The sequence below is a fragment of the Cololabis saira genome, chromosome 20 (assembly GCF_033807715.1).
Source record: "Cololabis saira isolate AMF1-May2022 chromosome 20, fColSai1.1, whole genome shotgun sequence".
Taxonomy (NCBI): domain Eukaryota; kingdom Metazoa; phylum Chordata; class Actinopteri; order Beloniformes; family Belonidae; genus Cololabis; species Cololabis saira.
Window position 1 is genome coordinate 15,488,995 of NC_084606.1, and position 26,196 is coordinate 15,515,190.

The 26,196-nt window shown below is 42.4% G+C and overlaps 1 protein-coding gene across 1 annotated transcript; it reads left to right on the top strand.

Annotated features, from left to right (window-relative positions):
- Positions 1–2,392: 2,392 nt before the first annotated feature.
- Positions 2,393–25,503, top strand: slc12a10.1 (solute carrier family 12 member 10, tandem duplicate 1). The gene is given in 27 exon segments (XM_061710154.1): positions 2,393–2,556; positions 3,435–3,576; positions 7,113–7,247; positions 7,395–7,473; positions 8,542–8,637; positions 9,042–9,181; positions 9,623–9,733; positions 9,906–10,017; positions 11,366–11,496; positions 11,577–11,661; positions 11,866–12,023; positions 12,132–12,239; positions 12,340–12,463; positions 12,647–12,748; positions 12,843–12,998; positions 13,646–13,745; positions 13,959–14,070; positions 14,198–14,332; positions 15,169–15,275; positions 15,567–15,649; positions 15,728–15,796; positions 23,042–23,146; positions 23,351–23,462; positions 24,600–24,686; positions 24,904–25,039; positions 25,130–25,197; positions 25,365–25,503. Coding segments are annotated over 27 exon segments (3,096 nt in total).
- Positions 25,504–26,196: the final 693 nt, after the last annotated feature.

Here is a 26,196-nt window from a genome sequence, read left to right on the forward strand (position 1 = left end):
GGACTAAAACATGTATCACGATAATGTCTGGCATTTATCCCGATAACGATAAGAATGACGATAAAAAATATACCAATTCAACCCCACCTTTTCAACTATAAATCTATCTCGCTCTCAGATCCGCCATGTTTGTTACACAAAAACGTCATCAACGGGAATTTATCTTTCTTTCTTTCTTTCTTTCTTTCTTTCTTTCTTTCTTTCTTTCTTTCTTTCTTTCTTTCTTTCTTTCTTTCTTTCTTTCTTTCTTTCTTTCTTTCTTTCTTTCTTTCTTTCTTTCTTTCTTTCTTTCAGGCTCACTTCCTTCCTTCCTTCTTTTTTCCCTTCCTTCCTTCCTTCTTTTTTCCCTTCCTTCCTTCCTTCCTTCCTTCCTTCCTTCCTTCCTTCCTTCCTTCCTTCCTTCCTCTTTTCTCCCTTCCTTCCTTCCTTCCTTCCTTCCTTCCTTCCTTCCTTCCTTCCTTCCTTCCTTCCTTCCTTCCTTCCTTCCTTCCTTCCTTCCTTCCTTCCTTCCTTCCTTCCTTCCTTCCTTCCTTCCTTCTTCCCTTCCTCTTTTCTCCCTTCCTTCCTTCCTTCCTTCCTTCCTTCCTTCCTTCCTTCCTTCCTTCCTTCCTTCCTTCCTTCCTTCACGTACGTTGTGCGTGGATTTAACGCAGAACCATAATTCAGGCTTTACACAAAAACATCGTCAACGGGAATTTATCATTTTTATCGCGAGATGATAAATTCTTATCGTGAGGAATTTTTTTGCGGGTATATCGTGAACGGTAAAATATCGCCCTATCCTAACTGCCATCTTCTTAGCCGGAAAAGCTCTGAGTTGGCTCCCAGTCATAATTATGAGATATTTGTCATAATAGAAAGTTTGAAACTGTTCATAGTCGTGTGTTTACAGTAGATGTGGCTCCGATTCTTTGCTTCGTTCACAATGGGTTTAAAAGTAGAAAATGATTACCGAGCTTTTGAATAGGTATTGATCAACATTGTTAGAAGACAATTGACTTAAGTCCACAAAGTCACTCCTAAAAGACACAATGGGAGGGGGCTGATATCACTTCTTTAACGTCACTGAGAACACAGGAGCGCTGCTTCCTGTCTCTTATTGATGTAGAAAACACTACATGTTCATGTCAAAAATTCTGGAAACAATCGTTTCATGGTTCATATCTTGCTTCATTGTGTCCATTTAGTTATTTTCAAATAATAAAAAATGTCAGAGAAATATTGTAAATGTAGGTTGCCATACCAAACGTTTGCTTTTTCAAGGAATTTAAGGTTATATATTTAAACTGAAATGCCTCTAATCTTTGAGAATCAAAGAAAAATGATTGCGTTGTGTTCAGAGAGGAGATTGACCAACTTTAACCTCATTAGAACCACACATCTGTGGTGGCTAGATCCCGGTAAAACAGAGCACTTTCACTGCTGCGTGACAAAGATATCCGTTCTTAGAGAACATCTTCGAGAAAGCAGGTCAATGAAAGAGAAAATATTATTGGTTATAGTGTAGCGAGTATAGATCTGTGTGCATCTTCATTCTCTACTTTAAGTCTAACTCTTATTAATTATTTTTTTTGAATGAATTAATGAATTTATTTCGAACATGTATATAAAAAATAAAAATAAACAGTAACATCTTCATATGCACATAGGTTCAAAAAAGGAGTAGGAAGAAATATACACGTTTTCCTAGTTCCTACCCCTTTATAACTCTATGAATTTACATTATTGCTATTATTATATCTACACAATATCCATATAAATATAGTCTATATAAATATTACAATTCTGCCACTGCACTGACTTTGTTTTGCTTTTACTCATATTCACTGTTCATATATTTATGTAAAGCGCCTTGTTGCTGAAATGTGCCGTATAAATGAACTTGCCTTGCCTATGTGGGTGTGTGTGTGTATGATAGGAAATAAAAAAAAATATGCGAGGGGAGGGAGGAACAGGAGCCAGATGGGAGGTGTTGCTCCTTGAAGGTATAAATTACAAGTTTCACAGCCAAATGATAAAAGCTATTTCACTTGTTGCCGATTTCATTCATCAGCAGCGAAAAGCAACTGTAAGTATCACTGTTTTTATCTTTACTTTTAAATTTTGTCCTAATATACAACACTAAATAATTCAATATTTCACATTTTGTACAGAACATCCTTTTGATTCTTCATAGGACTTTACTATCATTTTTAAAAGACCAAATGTAAATGAGTGGAGTGGATATCATTTGTGTCATGGTGAAAACTAGGTGTTATAATTAGCTTTTGTGTGCATTTTTTGCCCCTCAGACTACCACAAGTGGCAGTAAATGATGGTTTAGTTGAGGATGAAAACCCAGCAAATGCATGTAAGCTGTGCTTTTCTGTGCAGAACCTGTTAAAACGTGCTGATGGGGCAGTTGACATCAAAACGAAGCGGTTTGGCCCCGAGTGCCTCAGCCAGAGAAGAGGGACCCCCCACCTACCACTCACATGATTTTAATCCCAGAAGCGCACAGGGAGATCACCACCTCCAGATTCCTCCCAGCATCGTTGTCTCTGATGAGGATTCAAGGTTGGTGTTGACTGCCTGAGCGTATTTTTTCCTTTTAAAAGAGGGATGCCAGTTTTCAGGATAACCCAATGCTCCTCAGGTCCAGATTCCAACTCCACTTTTTGATGAGCTTCTAAGAGAGTTGGAAGTAGGGTTGCCAACTCCTTGAAAAATAAATAAGGGACACCTCATCGGCAGGGCCGGCCAACCCGATTGCCTTCACCTTTCCTGGCGTGGTGAATTTTTTTAGCCCCTTTTTTTGTGAGTGAAAAACGATTTTTTAACTATTTAACTCGAATCTGAATTGAATTAGATGCATATTTTTGAATACCATGAACACATGGAAAACTAAATATTATCCAGCAATTCACTTTAATACAAAATAACAAAATTTACTGAATAAAATAAGTGCCTTTCTTAAACAGAAACCTGTCCTGCTTAATTTAAAATTGTATAAATTAATATAAAACAATAGAAAGAAAGCAGAACATCCAGTCTGTAATAGTGCAATAACAAAGGTCCAAACAGAAAGTCTGTAGAAACATATTTGTGCCTCAAAGGCCGTGACTGTAGCTACAGTTGTAGTAAAACAGAAAAAAAAACCTATGAACTCAACAGCTCAATGCCATCTTCCATTGGCAATTTTGACTATTTTTTGACTCTCACAGTAATACGGGACAAAGTTTGCGTACTTTAGTTTATAAATACGGGACGATTCCTATTTTCAAGGGACAGTTGGAAACCCTAGTGGGAAGAGAAAAAGAAAATGACTTAATCATGTCCAGACTCATTTGTACCAAATGGGATACTGGAGCATGGACTAACTATGACAAATTAGGCTCAACCTTTCACCACGTCATTTTCTGTGGTTTTTATCCTTTGACCATGACGCTGCGCAGTGCGTCGAGGGCAGAGCTGCGCAGGTCGTCCCTCTACAGCACCCTGGACCTGGTGCCCCAGCTGGAGCACTACGCGCGCTCCCTGCCGCACCGCCAGGGGCGCAGCAGACCCTCGCTCCAGGCGCTCCGGAAGGCATTTGAGGTGAGCTCTTCCACCTGCGGGAACACACATCTGCAAATGGGATCTTTCAGCTTGGTCTAATGTGGGCCAGTCCATACCTGTCAAGTTTTAGATTTAAAAATAAGGGACATTTTCCGGCACCCTCTGTCCCACCAGTCGAACCAAGGTTGCATTTTAAGACAGGTTTAGAAGAAATCACATTCCCATGTACAGTATGTATATTTCTATAATATAGCCTAAATGAAAACACAAAGGGGAATTAAAGCACATTTATTTATTTTAAATATTTTCAGTTTATATACACATTGTCTTAAAGTGAAACATTTACATTTTCTTTTTATTTGACTAACATCGCAGTTACACGTCTTTCAGAACCCGTAACTGTAACATCCTGCTCCTCTTTAGGAAAGTATATTTTCTATCCCATTTTTAGAGATATTTACACCAAGTCTTCTTCTTTTTTGGAAGAAATCTCTCTTGTTACATCCATCCATCTCTGATCTGTTGTTCCGAGTTTGCTCCCGTTGTCGCCACTAACCTCGAGAGAACTGCTACTCAGGATACAGCAGGGGGCCGTTCTCGCGATGTTAGTGACAATTCAGTTGGCTGTTTAAAAATGATTATATTATGAAACGGGAAATTTACGGGAAAACACTAATATGGAAGGACGGCAGGAAAAATGGGTGAAATACGGTAGTGTCATGGTTTAGGTTTTCTTAGGACCCAAGTGCAGGAGACAGAGGGAGGCTGGAGTCAGGAGTTCTCAAAAACAAAAAGGATTTAATCCATAAAAAGGCAAAAACAAGGCGCTGCAGAGCAGGATCAAAAAACACAAAAACCAGGATCAAGACAAAAACTACAAGGAGACATGGAGGAGAGAACAGTACGGACCGACAGGGAACCAAGGAATGACAAGACAAGATATACTGAGGGGATAACGAGACAAGACGAGACACAGGTGTGGACACAATCAGGGCAGATGGGACACAGGCGGGGCAAGACAGAAACTGAAGGCAAACTGGAGGCTGGGGGAATGTCAACCTTGACAGAACCCCCCCCTCAAGGGACAGATCCCAGATGTCCCATTCGGCCTACCACCCAGGGCGGGCGGAGGGGGCCTGGAGGAGGGCCCAGGCCAACACACGGCCAACGTTCCGGGGGCCATCCTGGGGACTGTGCAGACCTGCGAGACAGCTCCGGGGGTCGCCCACGAAGCCGGGCAGACCGGCGAGAACGCTCGGGGGGACGTCCACGAGGCCGACCAGACCGGCGAGAACGCTCCGGGGGCCGCCCACGAGGCCTAGGCCTGGGTCTTGACGTGGGTCTCGGCGTGGGGCTTGGCGCGGGTCTCGGCGTGGGGCTTGGCGGTCTTGGCGTGGGGCTCGGCGTGGGTCTTGGCGTTCTTGGCGTGGGGCTCGGCGTGGGTCTTGGCGTGGGGCTTGGCGGTCTCGGCGTGGGGCTTGGCGGTCTCGGCGTGGGGCTTGGCGGTCTCGGCGTGGGGCTTGGCGGTCTCGGCGTGGGGCGTGACAGGGATTCCTGGCGGGACTCGGGAACCTGACGGGACTCGGGAACCTGACGGGACTCGGGAACCTGACGGGGCTGCGGGACCGCCTCAGGAACAGAGGGCTGCGGGACCGCCTCAGGAACAGAGGGCTGCGGGACCGCCTCAGGAACAGAGGGCTGCGGGACCGCCTCAGGAACAGAGGGCTGCGGGACCGCCTCAGGAACAGAGGGCTGCGGGACCGCCTCAGGAACAGAGGGCTGCGGGGCCGCCTCAGGAACAGAGGGCTGCGGGGCCGCCTCAGGAACAGAGGGCTGCGGGGCCGCCTCAGGAACAGAGGGCTGCGGGGCCGCCTCAGGAACAGGACACGGCTCAGGAACGGGACACGGCTCAGGAACGGGACACGGCTCAGGAACGGGACACGGCTCAGGAACGGGACACGGCTCAGGAACGGGACACGGCTCAGGAACGGGACAAGGCTCAGGAACGGGACACGGCTCAGGAACGGGACACGGCTCAGGAACGGGACACGGCTCAGGAACGGGACACGGCTCAGGAACGGGACACGGCTCAGGAACGGGACACGGCTCAGGAACGTGACATGGCTCAGGAACGTGACATGGCTGCGGGGGTGCCCGGGTCCGAGGCGCTGGTTGCGGGGGAGCCCGGGTCCGAGGCGCCGGCTGCGGGGGTACCCGGGTCCTGGGCGCCGGCTGCGGGGGTACCCGGGTCCGTGGCGCTGGCCCCCCCTCGAGGGGCGCTGGCCCCCCCTCGAGGGGCGCCGGCCCCCCCTCAAGGGACAGATCCCAGATGTCCCCAGAGTCCACATCCAGGGCGGGCTGGGGGGGGACACGGGTCCTCGGAGCTGGCTGGGGGGGGACACGAGTCCTCGGAGCCGGCTGGGGGGGGACACGAGTCCTCGGAGCCGGCTGGGGGGGGACACGAGTCCTCGGAGCCGGCTGAGGGGGGTCCGAAACCATCACCGGAGGAGGGGCTGGTGCGTCCGGGACCACCACAGGAACGTGGGGAGGTGCATCCGAGACCACCACAGGAATTGGGACAGGTGCAGGAGCTGGAGCCGGGACAGGCTGGGGCTGGGGCTGGCGCTGACGCCGTCGCCGTTGCATCTGCAGGCTCCTGGGTCCACCCAGAGCCAGGCGTGTTCCCCAAAAGGGGTCCCAACACTCACGCACGTTTTTAGCCGCTTCACGGCAAAGGAAGTCCCACATGGTGAGGTACTCTCCCGCTGGGTCCACCTGGTTGGTCCGTTCTGTCATGGTTTAGGTTTTCTTAGGACCCAAGTGCAGGAGACAGAGGGAGGCTGGAGTCAGGAGTTCTCAAAAACAAAAAGGATTTAATCCATAAAAAGGCAAAAACAAGGCGCTGCAGAGCAGGATCAAAAAACACAAAAACCAAGACAAGACAAAAACTACAAGGAGACATGGAGGAGAGAACAGTACGGACCGACAGGGAACCAAGGAATGACAAGACAAGATATACTGAGGGGATAACGAGACAAGACGAGACACAGGTGTGGACACAATCAGGGCAGATGGGACACAGGCGGGGCAAGACAGAAACTGAAGGCAAACTGGAGGCTGGGGGAATGTCATCCTTGACAGGTAGTTTCCCGGCCAAAACGGGAGACTTGACAGGTATGGGCCGGTCTAATTAAATATTAGCCAAATCAATCAAAACTGCGCTGCATAAATATGAAATCCATTGTTTTGTTATCTTTCAGGGATAAAGGTTGGCACACAGTAAAAATCCTGTTTCCATTTTTTTTTCTTTTTTAGTTTATCATATTTCGGGATAAACCTCATCTTTAAATAAAGTTTCATTGATTAGCCATACAGGCTACCCTTTTCAATTTTCTCATAATTATTCTTCACCCTTACCAAATTAATCTAAATGACCCTCATTTATCCTTTTATGATGAAAACTATGATAAAAATGTTATCCCCCAATATTTTTAGATTTGAGAAATTAGGAACTGACAAACATGTTACTATATCTTCACTTATCTAAAAGTATAGTTTATACTTTGTATTTTCAGGTCGGGGATGTCAGAGGGGATGGAGTCAGTACGTCAGACTCGGGCAGCCTGCCGGTGCCAGACGTCGGAAGCAAAGAGTCTCAGGACTCTCAGGAGAAAGCTCCTGTCAGGTTTGGCTGGGTTGTTGGCGTGATGGTAAGGAAAGCTTCTTTGCGTGAAACTGTCCTGCAGATAAAAGCTTACAAATGTATCCAAAAGTATTACACATTAATTTTTAAGGATAAGTTCAAGAGTCTGTAACTAACTATGTATGTTGTTGCTTTCACTGCACTTTGGTCGCAGGTTCGTTGCATGTTGAATATTTGGGGGGTCATCCTGTTCCTCCGCCTGTCATGGTGAGTCATCAGTGAGTCATTCCTCTGCTCATTCAGTCCTTTAATTTGATCCCATTCTGAAACTCCCTACATTATGTCTACTTCTGCCCTCTTATATGTGGTTCATGTTGATTCACTTTATTGTTGACTGATAACGGTTTATCCACAGAGTAAAACTGGGAAATTGGATAACAGGGAAAAAAAATCATTACATTTTATCAAACAAAAGCTAATGAGAATATGTCCTGGAAATAGAAATCAGATATATATTAATATTGTGTAAATGTACATATTAGCACATGCGCTGCATATGCAGCTTTACATGTTATATTACTACTAGAATTGAGTTAATTTGAAAAGTCTTCCTAAAAACCGAGGACAGGATGAGTTGGGGAAGTCATCCGTCCTGCTTTGGATGCAAAACGTTATATTTCCTGTAACCGTTGACCGCACCATGATATTTCACTGAGTATTCCTTCACTTACAGACTTTCTAGAGCCTAAGAGTGTGCACCTGTGTGAGGGTTGTGAGAGGGTTGTTTTGTGACCATCATGTTGATTGTATGTAAATTTTATTGTATCTTCTTGATTTTATTGTATTTTACATTTATTTATCGCATTTATTTATTCTTTTGTGAAGCACCTTGTGACATTCTCCTGTCTGTGAAAGGTGCGATAGAAATAAACCTTACTTACTTACTTACTTATAATGCAGCTATTTTCTAGTTCAACAGCAGAACTCGCCAATGAACACATTTAATTTCAGCTTTATTTATGTAGCACCAAATCAAGACAGCTCAATGCATGTCTACAATACAAATGAACTCATTGCAAAATAGCACAATTAATGCAAAGCCAATAAAATAACAATATAAATTATTATTTTACTAAGGAGTTTAACAGATTGCATCAAAACCTTTCTTTGATATAATCCTATCAAGCACTAGGCGACTGTGGAAAGGAAAACCCCCCTTTAACAGGAAGAAATCTCAGGAAGGGCGGCCTTTCTGCCTCAAAAAAGTTTGGGTTTGGGGGGTTTACCCTAGCGATCACAGAAGGATGAAATGTAAAAACAGGCCATAATTATAACTGATAACATTGTTCTTGTCTTGTCAGTCTTGACCTGTGTTATCATCCTGATGTCTGTGATGGTGACTTCAGTGACGGCGCTCTCCATCTCTGCTATTGCCACCAACGGCAGGGTGATATCAGGTCAGTCACAGAAGTTTAAAAAAAAAGAAGAATTTAAAAATCAGATAAGCATGATAGCAAAAATTATAGGAACTGAATGAACAGTTTGTACTTAAACTCATAAAACACAGGCCATTTTTATAATTTTTCATTCTTGATTTGAATGTTAATTTAAGAGTTAAATAAAGACAAGAAAATGTATAATTGTTTTAAGTTTAAGTGCATTGTGTTTACCTTTTATTGAGACAGATTTTGTTGGTAAAACAATGAAGGGAACCAGTTTGTTGCACATATCAATGAAATATTGTCAGAGTCAAACACATTTCAGCTGTTTAGGTTTCCTAGGGAATATTTTTTATTTGCACCATAAAGGTTATGCGATTTTTCGATAACGGTCTCGTTTCTGCGTATCAAATATTTTTCAGGTGGTGCGTATTTCATGATCTCCCGTACTCTGGGTCCTGAAATTGGAGGACCCATTGGGGTGGTGTTCTCCTTTGCCAATGCTCTGGCATGTGCGCTCAATACAGTGGGCTTTGCAGAGGTGCTCCGTGACCTAATGCAGGTACGCGTTGGACTTTCAAAATGCTAAAACAATTCAGCAACTGAAGACTTTTTTCTTTTTTTTTTATGGTTGTTGTTTCCAATCAATCAATCAAAATGTATTTATATAGCACCTTTCATCCAGGTACATGAAATACAAAGTGCTTAACATTTTGACTGAAAAATAAGCATAATAAAAAACTGGAAGACCAATGCACACTGACATACAATATATATATATATATATATATATATATATATATATATATATATATATATAGAAACAACACAGTTTTGTTACTTCAAATCGACTCTGCGTTTGAGTAAGTTTGAGTAAGGGGAAATTTAGTCACACATACTCATATTTCAGTTCTTGAGCCATTTCCCTTTATCTTACAACATCCCCTGGTCTGTTTATATTACTGTACAAACATTTTTCTAATTGCTTTTACTCGTCTTGAAGGATTTTGGCATCGTCATGGTTGATTCAGTCAACGACGTGCGTATTGTGGGCGTGATCACCGTGACGGTTCTTTTGCTCATTTCATTGGCTGGAATGGAGTGGGAGTCCAAGGTCAGCACATCCCAATGTGTTTTGTTCTATATGATCGATTTGATTGGTACATTTCTGTGTGTCTTGCTTTCCACTGATATCCATCGTGCCTTCATTGCTGCGTTCACATTCTTCTCTCTCTCTCTCTCTCTCTCTCTCTCTCTCTCTCTCTCTCTCTCTCTCTCTCTCTCAGGCCCAGATTTTATTCTTTGTAGTTCTCTTGGTCTCCTTTGCAAATTACTTTGTGGGCACAGTAATACCTCCAAACCTGGAGACACAAGCCGTGGGGGTCTTTGGCTACCGAGGTACAGTACTGCTTTTAACAAAACACTTATTAATTTATTACAAAACATTTCAGAAGTATCATATTTTGATATCATATTGCTATTATGAATGCTATGCACATGAGGTTAAAGGAAGATGAAACAATACTTTTCTTTTTCTATTGATTCATTTGTTTTTGTGATTTTGTATTGAGGGGGAGGATTTTTTATAAGCCCTTCGGGCTTCTTTTCCTCTCCTGCACAATTATTTGTCCTTGTATTGTTAATATAATTACTGTTTTATCATTGTGCATATGAATAAAAAAAATAAAATAAAAAATACAATCGTGCATTTGCATATTAAAATGGATGCACAAGCACACATAACCGTGACAGTTGAAGTATTCAACCCAAAAGTTGGAAAAGCATGGAAAGAGTCAATGTTTTAACCCTATTTAATGTCCTTGTTTCTTCAACTAAGACTTAACAAGGGCTTTGACTCTGAAAACAGCAAGCTGTGAAACATTTCCCTTGTAGTTTAATGCATACCCTTAATGTGGGAGAGGTTGGGACTGCATGGTTGTTGTTTTTCATTGTCTTGTTGAAAATCCATGGGTGTCCTTGGAAAAGCTGTTTTGAAGAGTACGGTACTTTTTTTGCATTAATGCTGGTGTCACAGAAGTGGAAATGATCTTTGTCAAGGAAACTGATATAACTATGTACCACCGGAAAGCCAGGCTTCTGGATGTGTTGCTGATTAATAGTCTTTTTTATCTTTGGTCCAGAGTCCAAAGCTACCTGATTTTTCCCAAAAAAAGACATAGAAAACTAATTTATTTAACCTTAATATGTCATTCTATTGTGTGACGGTGCGCCCAGGTGCCTCCAGTCCCAGAGAAATCAGTGTTTAAAGGCTTTTTTTTGGTACAATACAAACATTTGTCATGGTATTTTGTGAATGTAGCTCCATATCAAAAGCACTTGACAAAGTATTCCTAAGAACATGTGCTTATATCAGCTACTGATAAAGTTGCCTAAACTTGATTCAGTGATATTAGAACAATGCAAAATCACAAGTGTCCAACTTAAACCTGCAGCCTTACCTTTTATGCACTAAAACTCATTCAGATTATTTGAAATGTTTAACAGTTTTATGGACTTTAGAGGCAGAAATATACAAATTATCTCCAATCTTTCTCTACTGAAACCTGGAAATCCTCTGTATTATTTATTTATAAACATAATTTACTCTCTCCGTATTGCAGGTATAGATTATCAGAAAATGGAAAAAAAAACAAAAAAACACTTAAGCAAAGTTATAAAACAATGATCTGTTCTTGACTGCAGATCCCTTCACCGCATGTTGGTCCACGGTTGTCTCTTCCTGCAGGTGACATCTTCGTGGAGAACCTGACACCAAATTGGAGAGGGGCCGAAGGCAGCTTTTTCCAGATGTTTGCCATTTTTTTCCCTGCGGCCATCGGGATCCTATCTGGAGCCAACATCTCTGGAGACCTAAAAGTATAAGAGGAAGAAGTGAAATACCCACCGTGTTCAGAAGTACACGAACGCTGATCCGTAACGTTGTCCCCTTTTTGCAGGACCCTGCCACTGCTATCCCCAAAGGGACGCTTATGGCCATCTTCTGGACTACATTGACCTACCTTGGCGTTACTGTAACCCTTGGTGGGGCCTTCGTTTCACATGATTATATTCATTGTACATCTTTATTTGATGTGACTGAGCTGAGAGATCAGTGATTCATGGGTTAATGTTCACCACTTGTTCATGTTGTGTGTGAGGATCAGTTGAATAAAGAAAAATGAAATAGTTGCTTTAGGATTTTCTGTCACAAACAAGTTTCCAAACTGCTTCTTCTCTTTCCACCAGGGGCATGTGTAGTCCGGGATGCTTCAGGAAACATGAGTGACATCATAACCGGAAACCTGACCGATGACTGTGTGGGACTGGCGTGTGAACTTGGCTGGAACTTCACAGACTGCATCCAGTCGCAGTCCTGTGGATTTGGGCTGGCCAACAGTGTGAAGGTACTGGTCCGTTCCGTTTCAAAAGCTATTTTGCTTCTAACTGAAAAATGTCATCATCTTTGTAATTGCAAAAGACTCAAAAACCTCCCGCCGGTTTGCTCCAATCAGGTGCTGGGGCAAGTTTCTGGTTTCTACCACCTCATCACCGCTGGAGTTTTTGCAGCCAGTTTGTCTTCCGCTCTGGGGTTTCTTGTCTCCGCTCCTAAAGTCTTTCAGGTGAGCTACGCTGAAGCTTAACTCCCAGTTTTATATGCTGGTAGAAAAAAAATAACATGCAGTAAATGTAAATGATACATTTTTCTGTGGCGTTTTGCAGTGTCTGTGCAAGGACAGGATCTATCCCTTTATTATATTCTTTGCAAAGGGTTATGGGAAGAATGATGAGCCACTTCGGGCCTATGTCCTCTGCTACATTATTGCCATCGCTTTCGTTCTGATTGGTGGGTCTCCTATACAATTACCACAAAGGTTTATGATTGTGATAAGTTTAAAGAACCTTCACACGTTTGATATAACTATTCTTTTAGTGTTAGCTCCCTTTGTGTTGCTTTAGTCTTCTCTACCATGTGTGCAAAGTTTGATGCATCTAACATTTTACTCTCCCGCCTTCTCTGTCATCGCAGCAGAGCTGAACATCATTGCAGCCCTGATCTCAAACTTCTTCCTGTGCTCATACTGCCTTATAAACTTCAGCTGCTTTCACGCGTCCATCACCAACTCCCCTGGTGAGCAACGTCCAACCACAAGAGCCCTTTTCCTTTCTGACAGCGGCCCATATTTTGCAAACCTTGGCGTTTCTATTCCGTGGTCGTTGCTTAGGTTGGAGGCCGGCATTTCACTACTACAGCAAATGGACGGCTCTGTTCGGCGCAGTGATCTCCATAGTTCTGATGTTCCTCTTCACCTGGTGGGCTGCTCTCGTCACCTTCTGTATCATCTTCTTCCTGTTTGGATACGTCAACTACAACAAACCCAGTGAGTCAAGACTAACAAACACGCAGTGGAACTAAATCATTGTTTTATGAGTATTTTTGAAGAATATTATCAAAACCAGTTCAGAAGTCCGCTGTGGTGTAGTGAGTTTTATTCAGTGAGCCGGCGGTGAGCGAACCTACGCAGCGCATGGCTGGGTTGGTGTGCTGACCCAGAGTGGTTGGAATCATGACTTTTTATACAGTAAGTTCAAAGCACAAAAGGCAGGAATAAACAAGCCAAAGGTGAAAGACAAAAAGCAATTAAAGGGGTATTTACAGTCAGATGTGATCTGTGGCCAAATGCCGTCCTCGGGCATTCGGCATGAATATCATTCAGTTGGAAACTACCCCATAGGGTGTTCTCGTTATTCAAGTATGTGGCCAAATGAGTTGGTATTAACATCAGTCATTCAGGAACTTCATTATATGGCATTGCCGTGGTTCAAGTCTTTGTTGAAGCCAGTTCCAAGGTGTCGCCTGTGCAGGGGGTAGGAAGCTGGCGTTTCAGGTCAGCCACGGTGTCACAATGCCTCATCAATTCACATAAGAAAAGTGTTTCAGCACACAAATCCCATATCTAAGTGTGTATTCCTAACTTGTGATGGATCAAAGACGGGAATAATATATTTTTTTTCATATTTTTAGCAGAGATAAACTGGGGCTCGTCTGTGCAGGCGGGTACATACAACATGGCTTTGTCATACTCAGTCTCTCTGACTGGCGTGGAGGATCATGTGAAGAATTTTAGGTAAACCGTTCAAAATTGTAGTAGCCTACGTCTCAGTAAACGCATCGTTGGTAGACTAAAGAGTGACAGCAGTGGAGGCTGAAGCCTTCCTTTTCATCTGTGAATGTGTATTTTTAAACAGATTGGATATGGATTTTTTTTTAATTGTGCATTTTAGTCTATTGTGATTCATACAGTGAATTTCAAACTTTGCTGTCTCCCGTTTTCTTTCAGGCCCCAGTGCCTAGTCTTGACGGGACCTCCAAGTCAGCGTCCCGCACTGGTGGACTTTGTTGGTTCTTTCACGAAACAAATAAGCCTCATGATCTGTGGAGACATTGTGATGGTCGGTGATCAGGTAACCACACTGACAGCAGCTTATCGTTGCATAACAAGCTGTTGTATTGCTTAAATCTGTGCCGCTGGATGAGTTAATTTCCTGAACACATAATTGAACTTCTTGATTCTTGCAGGAGCAGGATAGTAAGATACGGCCACACGAAGCTACAGATAAGCTGGTTAAGTGGCTGAACAAGAGGAAAGTGCGGGCATTTTATACTCCGTTGACCAGCGACAACCTCAGAGCCGGAGCCCGACACCTGCTACAGGTACTACAACATATTTATGTTCACCTGAAACAGTCGGAGAGAGTGTGGACGTCCGTAACCACTGTGGTTTGTCTGTTTACCATCCAAATTGTATGCTGGAGAATTAGATCATGGACAAAAAATGAAGTGGATGGCTCTTTTGGATGTTTTTTGGGAAAAAAAGAGGAAAAAAAGTGTAGTTTATGGCATTTTTATTTTAGATAAATAGAAAAGTGTGGTAGGATTGCTGCCTAAACATGCCTAAATACTTTCTGGCACAAACTTCAGGCTCCAACATTGTCATGGTGGTCAGTGGTCAGTTTCCACCATCAGCACTGAGATCTGGACTGTTTGCTGGGTATGTCCTGTCATGCTCGTGGCTCTAGAAAAAATAATGATTATGTTTAAACAGAGTTTCATCATCATCAAACAACTTTAGGTCACTTGAAATGTGAAAAGTGTTCAAAACCTCTGTATCCAGCTGGACGTTTACTGTGGATTTACAGTCTGCTCCCTACCGTGGTTCCTTCATCCTCAGTCTTTATCACTGGACCTATACATGTTTCCTTTTTACAGTTTTCCTGTTCCAGCCATCGCAGAATGAGATAAACCAACATGTTCTGCTACAGTTTGTGTAGAAATATCTAATAAAGGAGTTTTATAATCATGTTTAGTGTTTCAAAGGACAACTTTCTTGTGGGGGACATGTCTCTGGTCTATCATTAGGTCCAAAAGGTTGATCTACAATATAATGATGAGTCCCAGACCCAATAGTGTAAACCTTCACACAGAATGTTTTGGATTATTCAGTTTTTTTTTTTTATTAATTCATTTATTTATCTATTTATTTTTTCAAGGCTTCTGGTCTTGGCAAATTAAAACCCAACACTTTGGTCCTGGGCTTCAAGGCCAACTGGAGAGAGAGTACTCCAGAAAGTATTGAAGATTACATCAGTACCATTTAGTAAGTCAGAGGTTTTTGCTCATGAATTATGTTCAGCTCGACATCTGAAAATACCTACATATCTTAAAGGGGACCTATTATGGCATTTAATGTCTATTTTAAACAGGCCTTGAATGTCTTAAAAACAAGCTTTTGATTGTTTTTTCTATATAAATTATAAATTCAGCCTCTGGGCCATGTCTTTATCTTTACTGTTTCAGACAGTTTAATCAAAAACAACAAAAAACATGTTCATAGTCCAGTACATAAAGAACGAGTGAGCTCCAAACTGTCTTCTCCCACTGTCTCCAGTGATACGTTTGACTCCAACTACTGTTTGTGCATCTTGAGGATGATGGACGGACTCGATGTCAATGACGACTTCGATTTTGAAGGTGGGACACACAAATTCTTACTTAAAAATACACATAAGACAAACAACAGGGGTTTAGAATATCTTGCTTATTCTTCAGTAAACCCCGGCTTTGAACCTGACGAACCTGTGGAGAGTGATGACCAGCAAACTAATGAGGAGGACACAGGTGAGAACTAACTGCACCAATTCATACATATTTATTCAGATGGAATCTCCAAACACCTGCAAATACCACTCTTTACAATCAGACTGCTGTGTTTAGACCGAAACAGTAGTGCAACATTTAAATTGTTCCATCAGTTGTAAGATTGTACTGTGACTGCGTTTACATGCACTCAATAACCCTTTTAAAACCTGAATATTGGCAATAACCCGAATTTGCACGGCCATGTAAACACCAATAACCCCTTTGAATAACCCGAATTTGCTCATATTCTGGTTTTTAAAAAAAAAATACCCCTGGGTTACTGCTTTTAAAACCCGAATATTTGGTCATGTAAACGCCTAACGGAATATCCCGATCAAACGGAACATGAATTTTTTTTCTGCGCATGCTCTGTTCGCAAGGAATCTTGGTCTTTTGAGTCCACAAAGTACTTATAAACACGGGGAAACGCAAGACCACGCCTCACTTTTGGAGTGAGGAGGAGAATACTCACTTCATAAATGTAATGAAGGATATGAACATTTTGGCATTTGTAGACGGTAGAAAGTACGGGGATAGTGAGATTTAAAAGATGGTGAGCGAAAAGTTGCGCGAAGCAGCATTTGTTTTGAATATGGATACAGGAAGAAGAAGCGGAAATGACGGGAATTGCATCATCACATTCTCCGTGTGTCGCTGGTTTGATCGAGATATCCTGAATGATTACCATGTATACAGGGATAACCCTGTTTGCTCAAGCATGTAAACGGAATTTTCCGAATGTTTCAGTAACTGGAATATTAGCAATAACCCGAATTTTGACTGCATGTAAACGTAGTCTGTGTTGCGTCCCTTAAATGGTGACATAGAAATCCTGGGACACACAATCATTACATTAGTTTTTGAGCACAAGAGGCAGGATAAATTCAGCTGTCCCTTCTTTAAAAAAAGCAAACCCTCAGTCAGACACAAATACAGTACATGATTTTAAAGTCCAGCTAAAAGTTTACCATGAAGAGACATTGTCAGATTGACTGCACTGCACATGTATCTGACTTCTGAATGAAAGGTAAAAGTCCACATCTTTACTAATATACTGTGAAAAAGAATTGCTTTTGTACTTTGCTGAAAGTTCAGAGAAGACAATCACCTGATGTAATGAACTTGGTGATATTGTTTGAGCTATGTTATTCTTTAAAGCCACTCTATGTAGTAATTTAAGTAATTTCCACATGTAAGGGTAATGAGTTTGCAATATTATTTAATGACAAAGTTCAAGGCATTAAAAATACAACCTCATTATGCCAATTATTACAGTTTCTGCGAAATTTTACTTTAATTTTTTTTTTTAATTTCCATTTTAATTTGGACGCTTGTTGCTAAGCAACAGGTTATCGTAAAGACATCGTACAAATGTTTCCCAACTCGGCACACTGTGGTCTTCAGTATATTCAAATTTCATGAAGCTGCGATTTAAGGAAATTTTATGTCAAAATCCATGCCAAATAGCCCCATTCATTCGGATGGGGTTTTTACTATGGTGCCAAAAAAACCTATCCGTTAACGTAGCCTGAACCGGAATGTGCACCAATGCATGGCATACACCGTTAGATGCGTCTCCATCGTGCCTCGATGGGCATTACTTTTCTTAGTCAAAAGTGTTACCGTGGCAATGCTAGATGCCAAAAAGCAAAAAAAAAAAGGCGAAAATTCGGACGCTTATTGCTCGGCCAAACTTTATCGTAGAGACATCGTTCAAACTTTCAAACTCTCGGCCCGTTCGGCACTAACGGACCGTACAACCTCATTATGCCAATTATTACAGTTTTTGCAAAATTTAACTTAATTTTTTTTTTTTTATTTCCATTTTAATTTGGACGCTTGTTGCTAAGCAACAGGTTATCGTAAATACATCGTACAAATGTTTTCCAACTCGGCACGCTGTGGACTTCAATATATTCAAATTTCATGAAGCTGCCATTTAAGGAAATTTTCTGTCAAAATCCATGCCAAATGGCCCCATTCATTTGGATGGGGTTTTTTACTATGGTGACAAAAAACCTATCCGTTAACGTAGCCTGAACCGGAACGAGCACCCATGCATGGCATACACCGGTAGATGCGTCTCCATCGTGCCTCGATGGGCATTACTTTTCTCAGTCAAAAGTGTTACCATGGCAACGCTAGATGCCAAAAAGCAAAAAAAAAAGGCGAAAATTCGGACACTTATTGCTCGGCCAAACTTTATCGTAGAGAAATCGTTCAAACTTTCAAACACTCAGCCCGATTGGCACTAACTGACCCTACAAGCTCATTATGCCAATTATTACAGTTTTTGCGATATTGATCTTTCGTTTTTTTTTTTTATTTCCGTTTGAATTTGGACGCTTGTTGCTAGGCGACAGATTATCGTAGAGACATCGTACAAATGTTCCCCGACTCGGCACGCTGTGGCCTTCAAGAAATTCAAATTTCATTTTATGTCAAAATCCATGCCAAATGGCCCCTTTCATTCGGATGGGGTTTTTTACCATGGTGAAAAAAAAACCTATCCGTTAACATAGCCTGAACCGGAACGTGCACCCATGCATGGCATACATCGTTAGATGCGTCTCCATCGTGCCTCGATGGGAACTACTTTTCTCAGTCAAAAGCGTTACCGCGGGGACCAAAAAGCGCGACCCATTAATAACTATTGGGAGCACAGGAATGAATGCAATACAACCGTAAACACCTCAAACTGACATAAAACCACCCTAAACACAACCACTACAGCCCCAAACCAAAGCAGCGAGAGGGGATGAATGGGCAGTAGGGCATGCCCATATCAAAATTTCCTGAAATTTTCTAGTTATATCTATAATGCAATATCATAGATGAAAACGAGACTAAAATGTAGATCACAAAATAAAAACTCTGCTAAATTGTGTCTTCATTTTCGTTTACCAAAACGAGACGAAATGTTCTACCAAAGATCCTTAATGTCCATGTTTTCAGTAGTTTCCTCTGGTTTAGTTTTGCTGCTGGGTGACGTCACGTCCTCAATCCCAGTCACGGCCCGCGGGGAATCAGATCCAGAAGATGCAGCTACAGGTTAGAGGCTGATGCCGTTAACGCAGAGCTCTAGGTTCAACTCAATTAAAAACAAAGTTACATAGAGAAACGCTGGGATCTTCTCTGGGGCTGGGAGAAGAAGAAGAGACCAGTTTTGGATACACTTTCCTACATAGACGTGGGAAAGAAAACCCAATGTATCGTTGAAAATGAAAAAGATGGGGAGAAATGCGGAAAAATAAATATGTCAAATTAAAGTCTTCTGTATCTGGAATGTATGTATTCTTGAGTCTATAAGGTAACAACAATAATACTAGAAAATTTCAGGAAATTTTGATATGGACATGCCCTACTGCCCATTCGTCCCCAATCGCTGCTTTGGTTTGGGGCTGTGGTGGTTGTGTTCGGGGCGGTTCTATGTCAGTTTGAGGTGTTTACGGTTGTATTGCATTAATTCCTGTGCTCCCAATAGCTATTAATGGGGCAAGCTTTTTGCCGTCTAGCGTCCCCAAGGTAACGCTTTTGACTGAGAAAAGCAATGCCCATCTAGGTACGATGGAGACCCATCCAACGATATATGCCATGCATGGGTGCATGTTCCGGTTCAGGCTACGTTAACGGATAGGTTTTTTTTCCTACCGTGGTAAAAAAAAAACATCCGAATGAATGGGGCCATTTGGCATGGATTTTACATTAAACTTTCCTTAAATCACAGCTTCATGAAATTTGAATATGTTGAAGGTCACAGCGTGCCGAATAGAGGAACATTTGTATGATGTCTCTACGATAATCTGTTGCCTAGCAACAAGCGTCCAAAGTCAAACGGAAATTTAAAAAAAATTGAAAGGTCAATATGGCAAAAACTTTAAAAATTGGCATATTGAGGTTCTAGGGTCCGTTAGTGCCAATCAGGCCGAGTGTTTGAAAGTTTGAACGATGTCTCTACGATAAAGTCCGGCCGAGCAATAAGCGTCCGAATCTTCGCCTTTTTTTTTGCTTTTTGGCATCTAGGGTTGCCACGGTAACACTTTTGACTGAGAAAAGTGATGCCAGAGACGTTCTATAAACCGAGACAGCCCACTACGGTTGTGTTTCTTGTATCTGTGTCACGTGACTGCCACGCCCCCTTAGGAGACCGGAAGTAGGTCCTGAGTCTATTGAGTCCTATGGGAAAAGTGAACGTGAGCACAGATTATTACCAATTCCTTCACCCCATAGTAACCTAAGTAAATATGGGACCCATTTTTCAAAAGCCACAAACCTTCTGAACATTCTGACACCAAAATGGAAATTTTCAGACCGACAGATTAGGAGAAAATGAACTTTGTTTGAGACCTGTCTCTGTCTGAGCAACACACTCTCGCGAGATTTGGCTCTCATCGTTTTCCCAACGGATAAAATGAAGTTTAAAACTAATATAAAACTTGCTTCTTTGGTTAATAATACTGTTATTTTTATTATTTAAGCCTTTTTTGGAAGAAAGTTGTACTGTATCTAGTGTTGTATGTTCCAAAACGATGTAGGGAGATGGGCGGCCACGCCCACTTAGGAGACCGGAAGTGTATACCATTTCAAACCATTGCCAGTAACGGCAATGCGCTATCTTGTGTATAGAGGATCTTTGGTGATGCCCATTGAGGCACGATGGAGACGCATCCAACGATATATGCCATGCATGGGTGCACATTGAGATCCGAGCATGCTCCCCCATACAAATGCATAGGTTTTTGTTGCCATGGTAACAAGCCCCATAGGATAGAATGGGACAATTTGGCTTCAATATCTCAAAAGCTGTAAACGACAGCATAATGAGACCTCAGTATGTTGTAGTCCACATCAACCTGAGTCTTTTAACATTGGAACAAAGTCTCTACGATACCGCGTTGCCGCGCAACAAGCGTCCAAAATTCTGTTAGCATCAAAATTAGCAAAGTGGAATATCTCAAAAACCGTAATAGCTAGCATGATGAGACTAAAATATGTTGCAGTACAACACGTCCCGGGTTTGTCAATGTTGTAATGATGTGTGTACGATAAACCGTTGCCTAGCAACAAGCGTCCAAAATAAAATTGATTTTTTTTTAAATTGAAAGTTAAATATAGCAAAAACCGTAATAACTAGCATGATGAAGTTGTACGGTCCTTTAGTGACAATCGGGCCGAGTGTTTGAAAGTTTGAACGATGTCTCTACGATAAAGTTCGGCCGAGCAATAAGCGTCCGAATTTTTGCCTTTTTTTTTGCTTTTTGGCAACTAGCGTTGCCACGGTAACCCCTATTACTGAGAAAAGTAATGCCCATCGAGGCACGATGGAGACGCATCCAACGATGTATGGCATGCATGAGTGCATGTTGCGGTTCGGGCCGTATTAACGGACGACAAAAAGTGCAGAATAATAATAAGGAAGAAAAGGGAAACCTTTTCTGTATACCATTATATCGCCTTCATTTTCATGTTTGGGGATTTTTTTTTTCCACATCAGAGCGGGGTCATGCTGCACACCCGCTGGTGTGACGGGGGACTTTTGCGACTTTAGCTTGTTAGCTAAATGCTAGCAACATTGCCCTTTGGGCCATTCTGGACGATTGCAATATGGTCATGCCACTACTTGGCATGCCCATAATAATAATAAGATAACCTTGTTTGAATTGTAAATTGTTGGGTTTAGCTAAATACAAACTTTGACTAAAACAAGACTAAAATGGTCCTGGACAATTCTGACTAAAATAAGACTAAAATTATCAGACTTTTAGTCGACTGAAACTTGACACGACTAAAAGGAGAATGAACGTGACTAAAACTAATAAAAACTAAAATGATAGCTTGACCCAAAGACTAGACTCAAACTAAAATTGAAACAGGCTGACAAAAACAACACTACTGTCAGTGCGTTACACAGTAATAAGAAACAACAGCAAACACACTCAATGCTAATTCCTTTAAACTTACTCTGCCCAGACACAAGCCTCTTACTTTGAGATGCTCTGGAGGTTGTCGGCGGCGTCCTGGTGTTTGTAGAACTTGTGGTTCTGGTCGTAGTCCCCAGGTTGCTGACTTTTACGCTCCGCCGGTGGTTCTGCTGTGAGCGGCTCCCTTTTTCCTCTCTCTGCCTGTGTCTCTGGGAGACGGAGAATGCAGCGTCCCTAGCAGCCGAGCTTTCCCCCTTTTCCTGGTCGTCGTAGCCTGGTCACGTCGTCTTGTTGCGCTCGGGTCCCCATTCCACTCACCGAACCGTCAGACGTTTGCGTAGGGTTGCCACCCGTCCCGTAAAATACGGAATTGTCCTTTATTTGAGAAAAAAATGTTGCGTCCCGTATTGAACTAATACGGAACACGATTTGTACCGTATTTTCATTAACTTTTACACCATATTCTAGTTGAATTATTGAAATAAATTAACTTTTACACCATATTCTAGTTGAATTATTGAAATAAATTAACCTTTACACCATATTCTAGTTGAATTATTGAAATAAATTAACTTTTACACCATATTCTAGTTGAATTATTGAAATAAGTTAACTTTTACACCATATTCTAGTTGAATTATTGAAATAAATTAACTTTTACACCATATTCTAGTTGAATTATTGAAATAAGTTAACTTTTACACCACATTCTAGTTGAATTATTGAAATAAATTAACTTTTACACCATATTCTTCACCTGTAACTATATTATACATCTTGGCTGATGTGGACATACGTAGCATAGGAGGCTATTTCAGTTTCTAGTATGGTTGTCTGTCTGTACAGTCATGCAAGTTCAATGCTATTAAAGCACTTTAAACTTTAAATCAAAGCATTTTGTTTTTTCATATAAAATAAACACATTTTTATTCAGTTTAGAAGTTTTGGGGCTTTTTTTTTGGCTCCTGCGCTGCTGAAATCAGGGCGTCCCTTATTTCTATTTCTGAAAGGTGGCAACCCTACGTTTGCGGGACTCTCCGTTGTAACGTGGGTGGACTAAGGATGTGTTCACTGGTTCTTGGTAACCAGTGGTCTTTCACGAGCACAGTTGGTGGGATGGCTCTTCAGCTGATGCTAGTCATGCTGATCGGAGATGAGGTATAGTCCTTACAAATCGTACCGTGGATGTTTCCCTTGTGGTGAAGAAAGTCAGAGAGAGTGAGATTTTGGAAGTCACAATTATTTAAACTGTGGCCCAACAAGTGCTTCTCCTTAATGTTGTCTCTGTTATTTTTGTTTGCAGCTGATGACATCTCTGATGAAGGCAACAGTGATCAGATCAAAACAGTATTTCAGAACGACCAGGGAAAGAAAACTATTGACGTCTACTGGATAGCTGATGATGGAGGTGAGTCTGATTTTAGTTTATGTAAATATCACATAACATAGAAAGGTTATATAATTTATGAAACCTATGCGAAACCTAAGAAGGACTTAGACACGCTCCACTTTTTTTATTGAGGAAAGAATAATCTCCTCAGGTAAAAATTATAAATAGGTAAGTATATCAAATAAGTTGGCTATTTATTTAAGCTCCCTCTTCTGATTTTAGGTCTGACTTTGCTGGTGCCGTACCTGCTCACCAGGAGAAAACGCTGGCACAGGTGCAAGGTCAGGGTCTTCATCGTGGGAGATGAACAAAACATGGAGGAAGGCCGCAATGAGTGCGTATTACTGTCTTTTCTTCAAGATATTGATATTTGGAACTTTGATATATATATATATATATATATATATATATATATATATATATATATATATATATATATATATATGTGTGTGTGTGTGTGGATATATTGGCATTTTCCACTAGCTCGGCTCGCCTCCACTCGGTTTGGTGCTTTTCCACTAGGGGTCTAACGTGCCGAGTAGATACTTTTTCTGTAACTGGATTTTTCTAAGCGGCTGAGTCGGGCTGCATCTGACGTGATCACACCACAGGCCACCGATTGGTCGGGGGTTGGAGTCAGACGTCTGAGTCAGGAGGTGACATCAGCGAAAGAGCGACTCTGACGGCTTCTTGTTCATTTTATTCGACAAGCAAAGTTTCATGATCCAACTCTGAGGTGCAGATGTTCATAAACCTGGTGGCTGAGGAGAGAATTAAAAAAGGGATCTAGACAGGCGATAAGGAACGACAAGATCTACCAGGAGCTCTGTCACTTCATAGCTGCTCGGCTACCAACGGACTTTTCACCAGCGCCGAGACAAACTAAAAAAATTAAAAAGCGTCACCACTTGAAGCTTCTCTAACTCTATTTTTTTAACTTGATATCAAAAACAAGCCACAGACCCAGCAGCACATCTATCTTCTACTCCAGGTTCTACATCTTTAGTTTTGTTGTCTCCGTTTAGATCACACAATCAAATACATCACAGCAGCTTCGCTCCAACCCTCCTACTTCTGCTCCAGGTGCTGAAATGTTATGGAAAAGAAACCAGGCCTGGTTGAGTCGAGCCGAGCTGAGATGAGTAGATCAGAGTAGGTACTCATGGAAAAGTGCCATAAGCGGCTGAGTCGGCTGTATCTGACATCACACACTACACCACTGATTGGTCGGGGGGTTGGAGTCAGACGTCTGAGTCAGGAGGTGACATCGAAAGAGCGACTGACAGCAGCTTCTTGTTCATTTTATTTGACCAGCAATGGCATCGCAAAAGTCTGTTTCGTGATCCAACTCTGAGGTCACATGGATTTAATTGCTCTCTTCAAACTCCTCAAGGGCAACCTTGGTTTGACGGCAGACAGGCCGAGTCATGACCTGTGAGGAAGGGAAATGTAATATTTCGGTGTCTTTCAGGATGATCGCTCTGCTGAAGAGGTTCCGTCTGGATTTTAACGACGTCATCGTCATGACGGACAGTGAAAAGCGCCCTCAAGCCAAGAGGTTTGTCAGGAACTCTCAGCAATCTCAGCAACTAAGGATCAATCACTCTGTTTTTAAAAAGTCTGGCCTCCGGTTTTTGAGAATTCTTTTGAGTTGGATAAGAAGATGTTCGCTCGAGCTTTTCCAAATGAAGAATTAATTGCTTTTTCTATTCAGTTATTACATTCATTTGTTTATTCTTTAAACTGACCTGCATCCTGCTGGTTTTTGTCTGCAGCCTGGGCCGCTTTGTGGACAGTGTCGCCCCCTTCAGGCTGTATGAGGAACAGCAGGAAGGGGCATCCATCCGAGAACTGAGACAAAGTGCCCCTTGGAAAATATCGGACAAAGAGTTTGAGGCCTTCAGGCCTAAGGTGTGCATGTAAACTTTTGATGAACAGGCCACGTGACTCCTTGCTGTTATACAACTTTAATTAACTTCATTTCCTCCCCTCTATTCACAGTCTGAGAGGAAACTGAGACTGAATGAAATCATCCGAAAGAATTCACAACATACTGCTCTGGTGCTTGTGTAAGTACAGAGTTTGTGTTTTTATGGTTGCTCAGATCGTTCCACACTCATAAAACATTGGCATATTTATGTAAATTGAGCATGTTGGCAAATAAGATATTGGGACTTTTCCAGTGATGAATGACCAAATGTGATGGTGCTTGTGTACATGTGGTGTGGGTGTCCAGGAGCCTTCCTGTGCCACACAGCGACTGCCCCAGTGCTCTGTACATGGCCTGGCTGGACACGCTGACCTGCGGCCTCCACTGCCCTGCACTGCTGATACGAGGAAACCAGCAAAACGTCCTCACTTTCTACTGCCAGTAAATTAGAGCCTGGAAGGAGGCTCGCAGGAATGGACAACACGTTCCAAGAATACCTCACGAACAAAGGAAGTAGTAAAAAAAAAGAACATATTATGAAAGAGTTAAAAAAAATACGCCAAAGGTTCAGAGTAAAAGTTGTTATCGGGAGTAAAAGGAGATTCAACGGTTAATTTACTTGTGACACTAGCCCCTTTCACACAGAGATTCCGCAATATTGGTGTAAAGAAGTCCTGCCAATACGCCGCCTTTGTTGGTTCACACAGAACCATACAACGCCGGCATAACGCCGCTCCCGTCTGTAAATTCACACAGCATGCCGGCGTTCCGCAATCAGAGGCGTGACGACAGCGTCAGCGTCTAGTGGCATGCCGGCATGCCGGCTGTGTCATTCACACAGACCCCGTTTCGTCTCTGTGACGGCTCTGTGACTACCTCCGCTGCCGGCTTATTGGTGGGGCCACTTGGCCCCCCCATTCCGCCTCCGTGACTTTCACACAGAACAGCGAGGCGGCTTAAAGGCGCAACGATCCCGCCTCGAACTGGCTGTGTGAAAGGGGCTACTGTCGCACGGCCATCTCCTTCAGCATGCTGCAAATGGGGAAACCTTTCTAATCAGAGCCCTTCCTCAGATACCTGCTCTGGAGAAACCTGGAACAGTGTGGAGTTCTGTTGGACGGATCAACATGCCACTAGA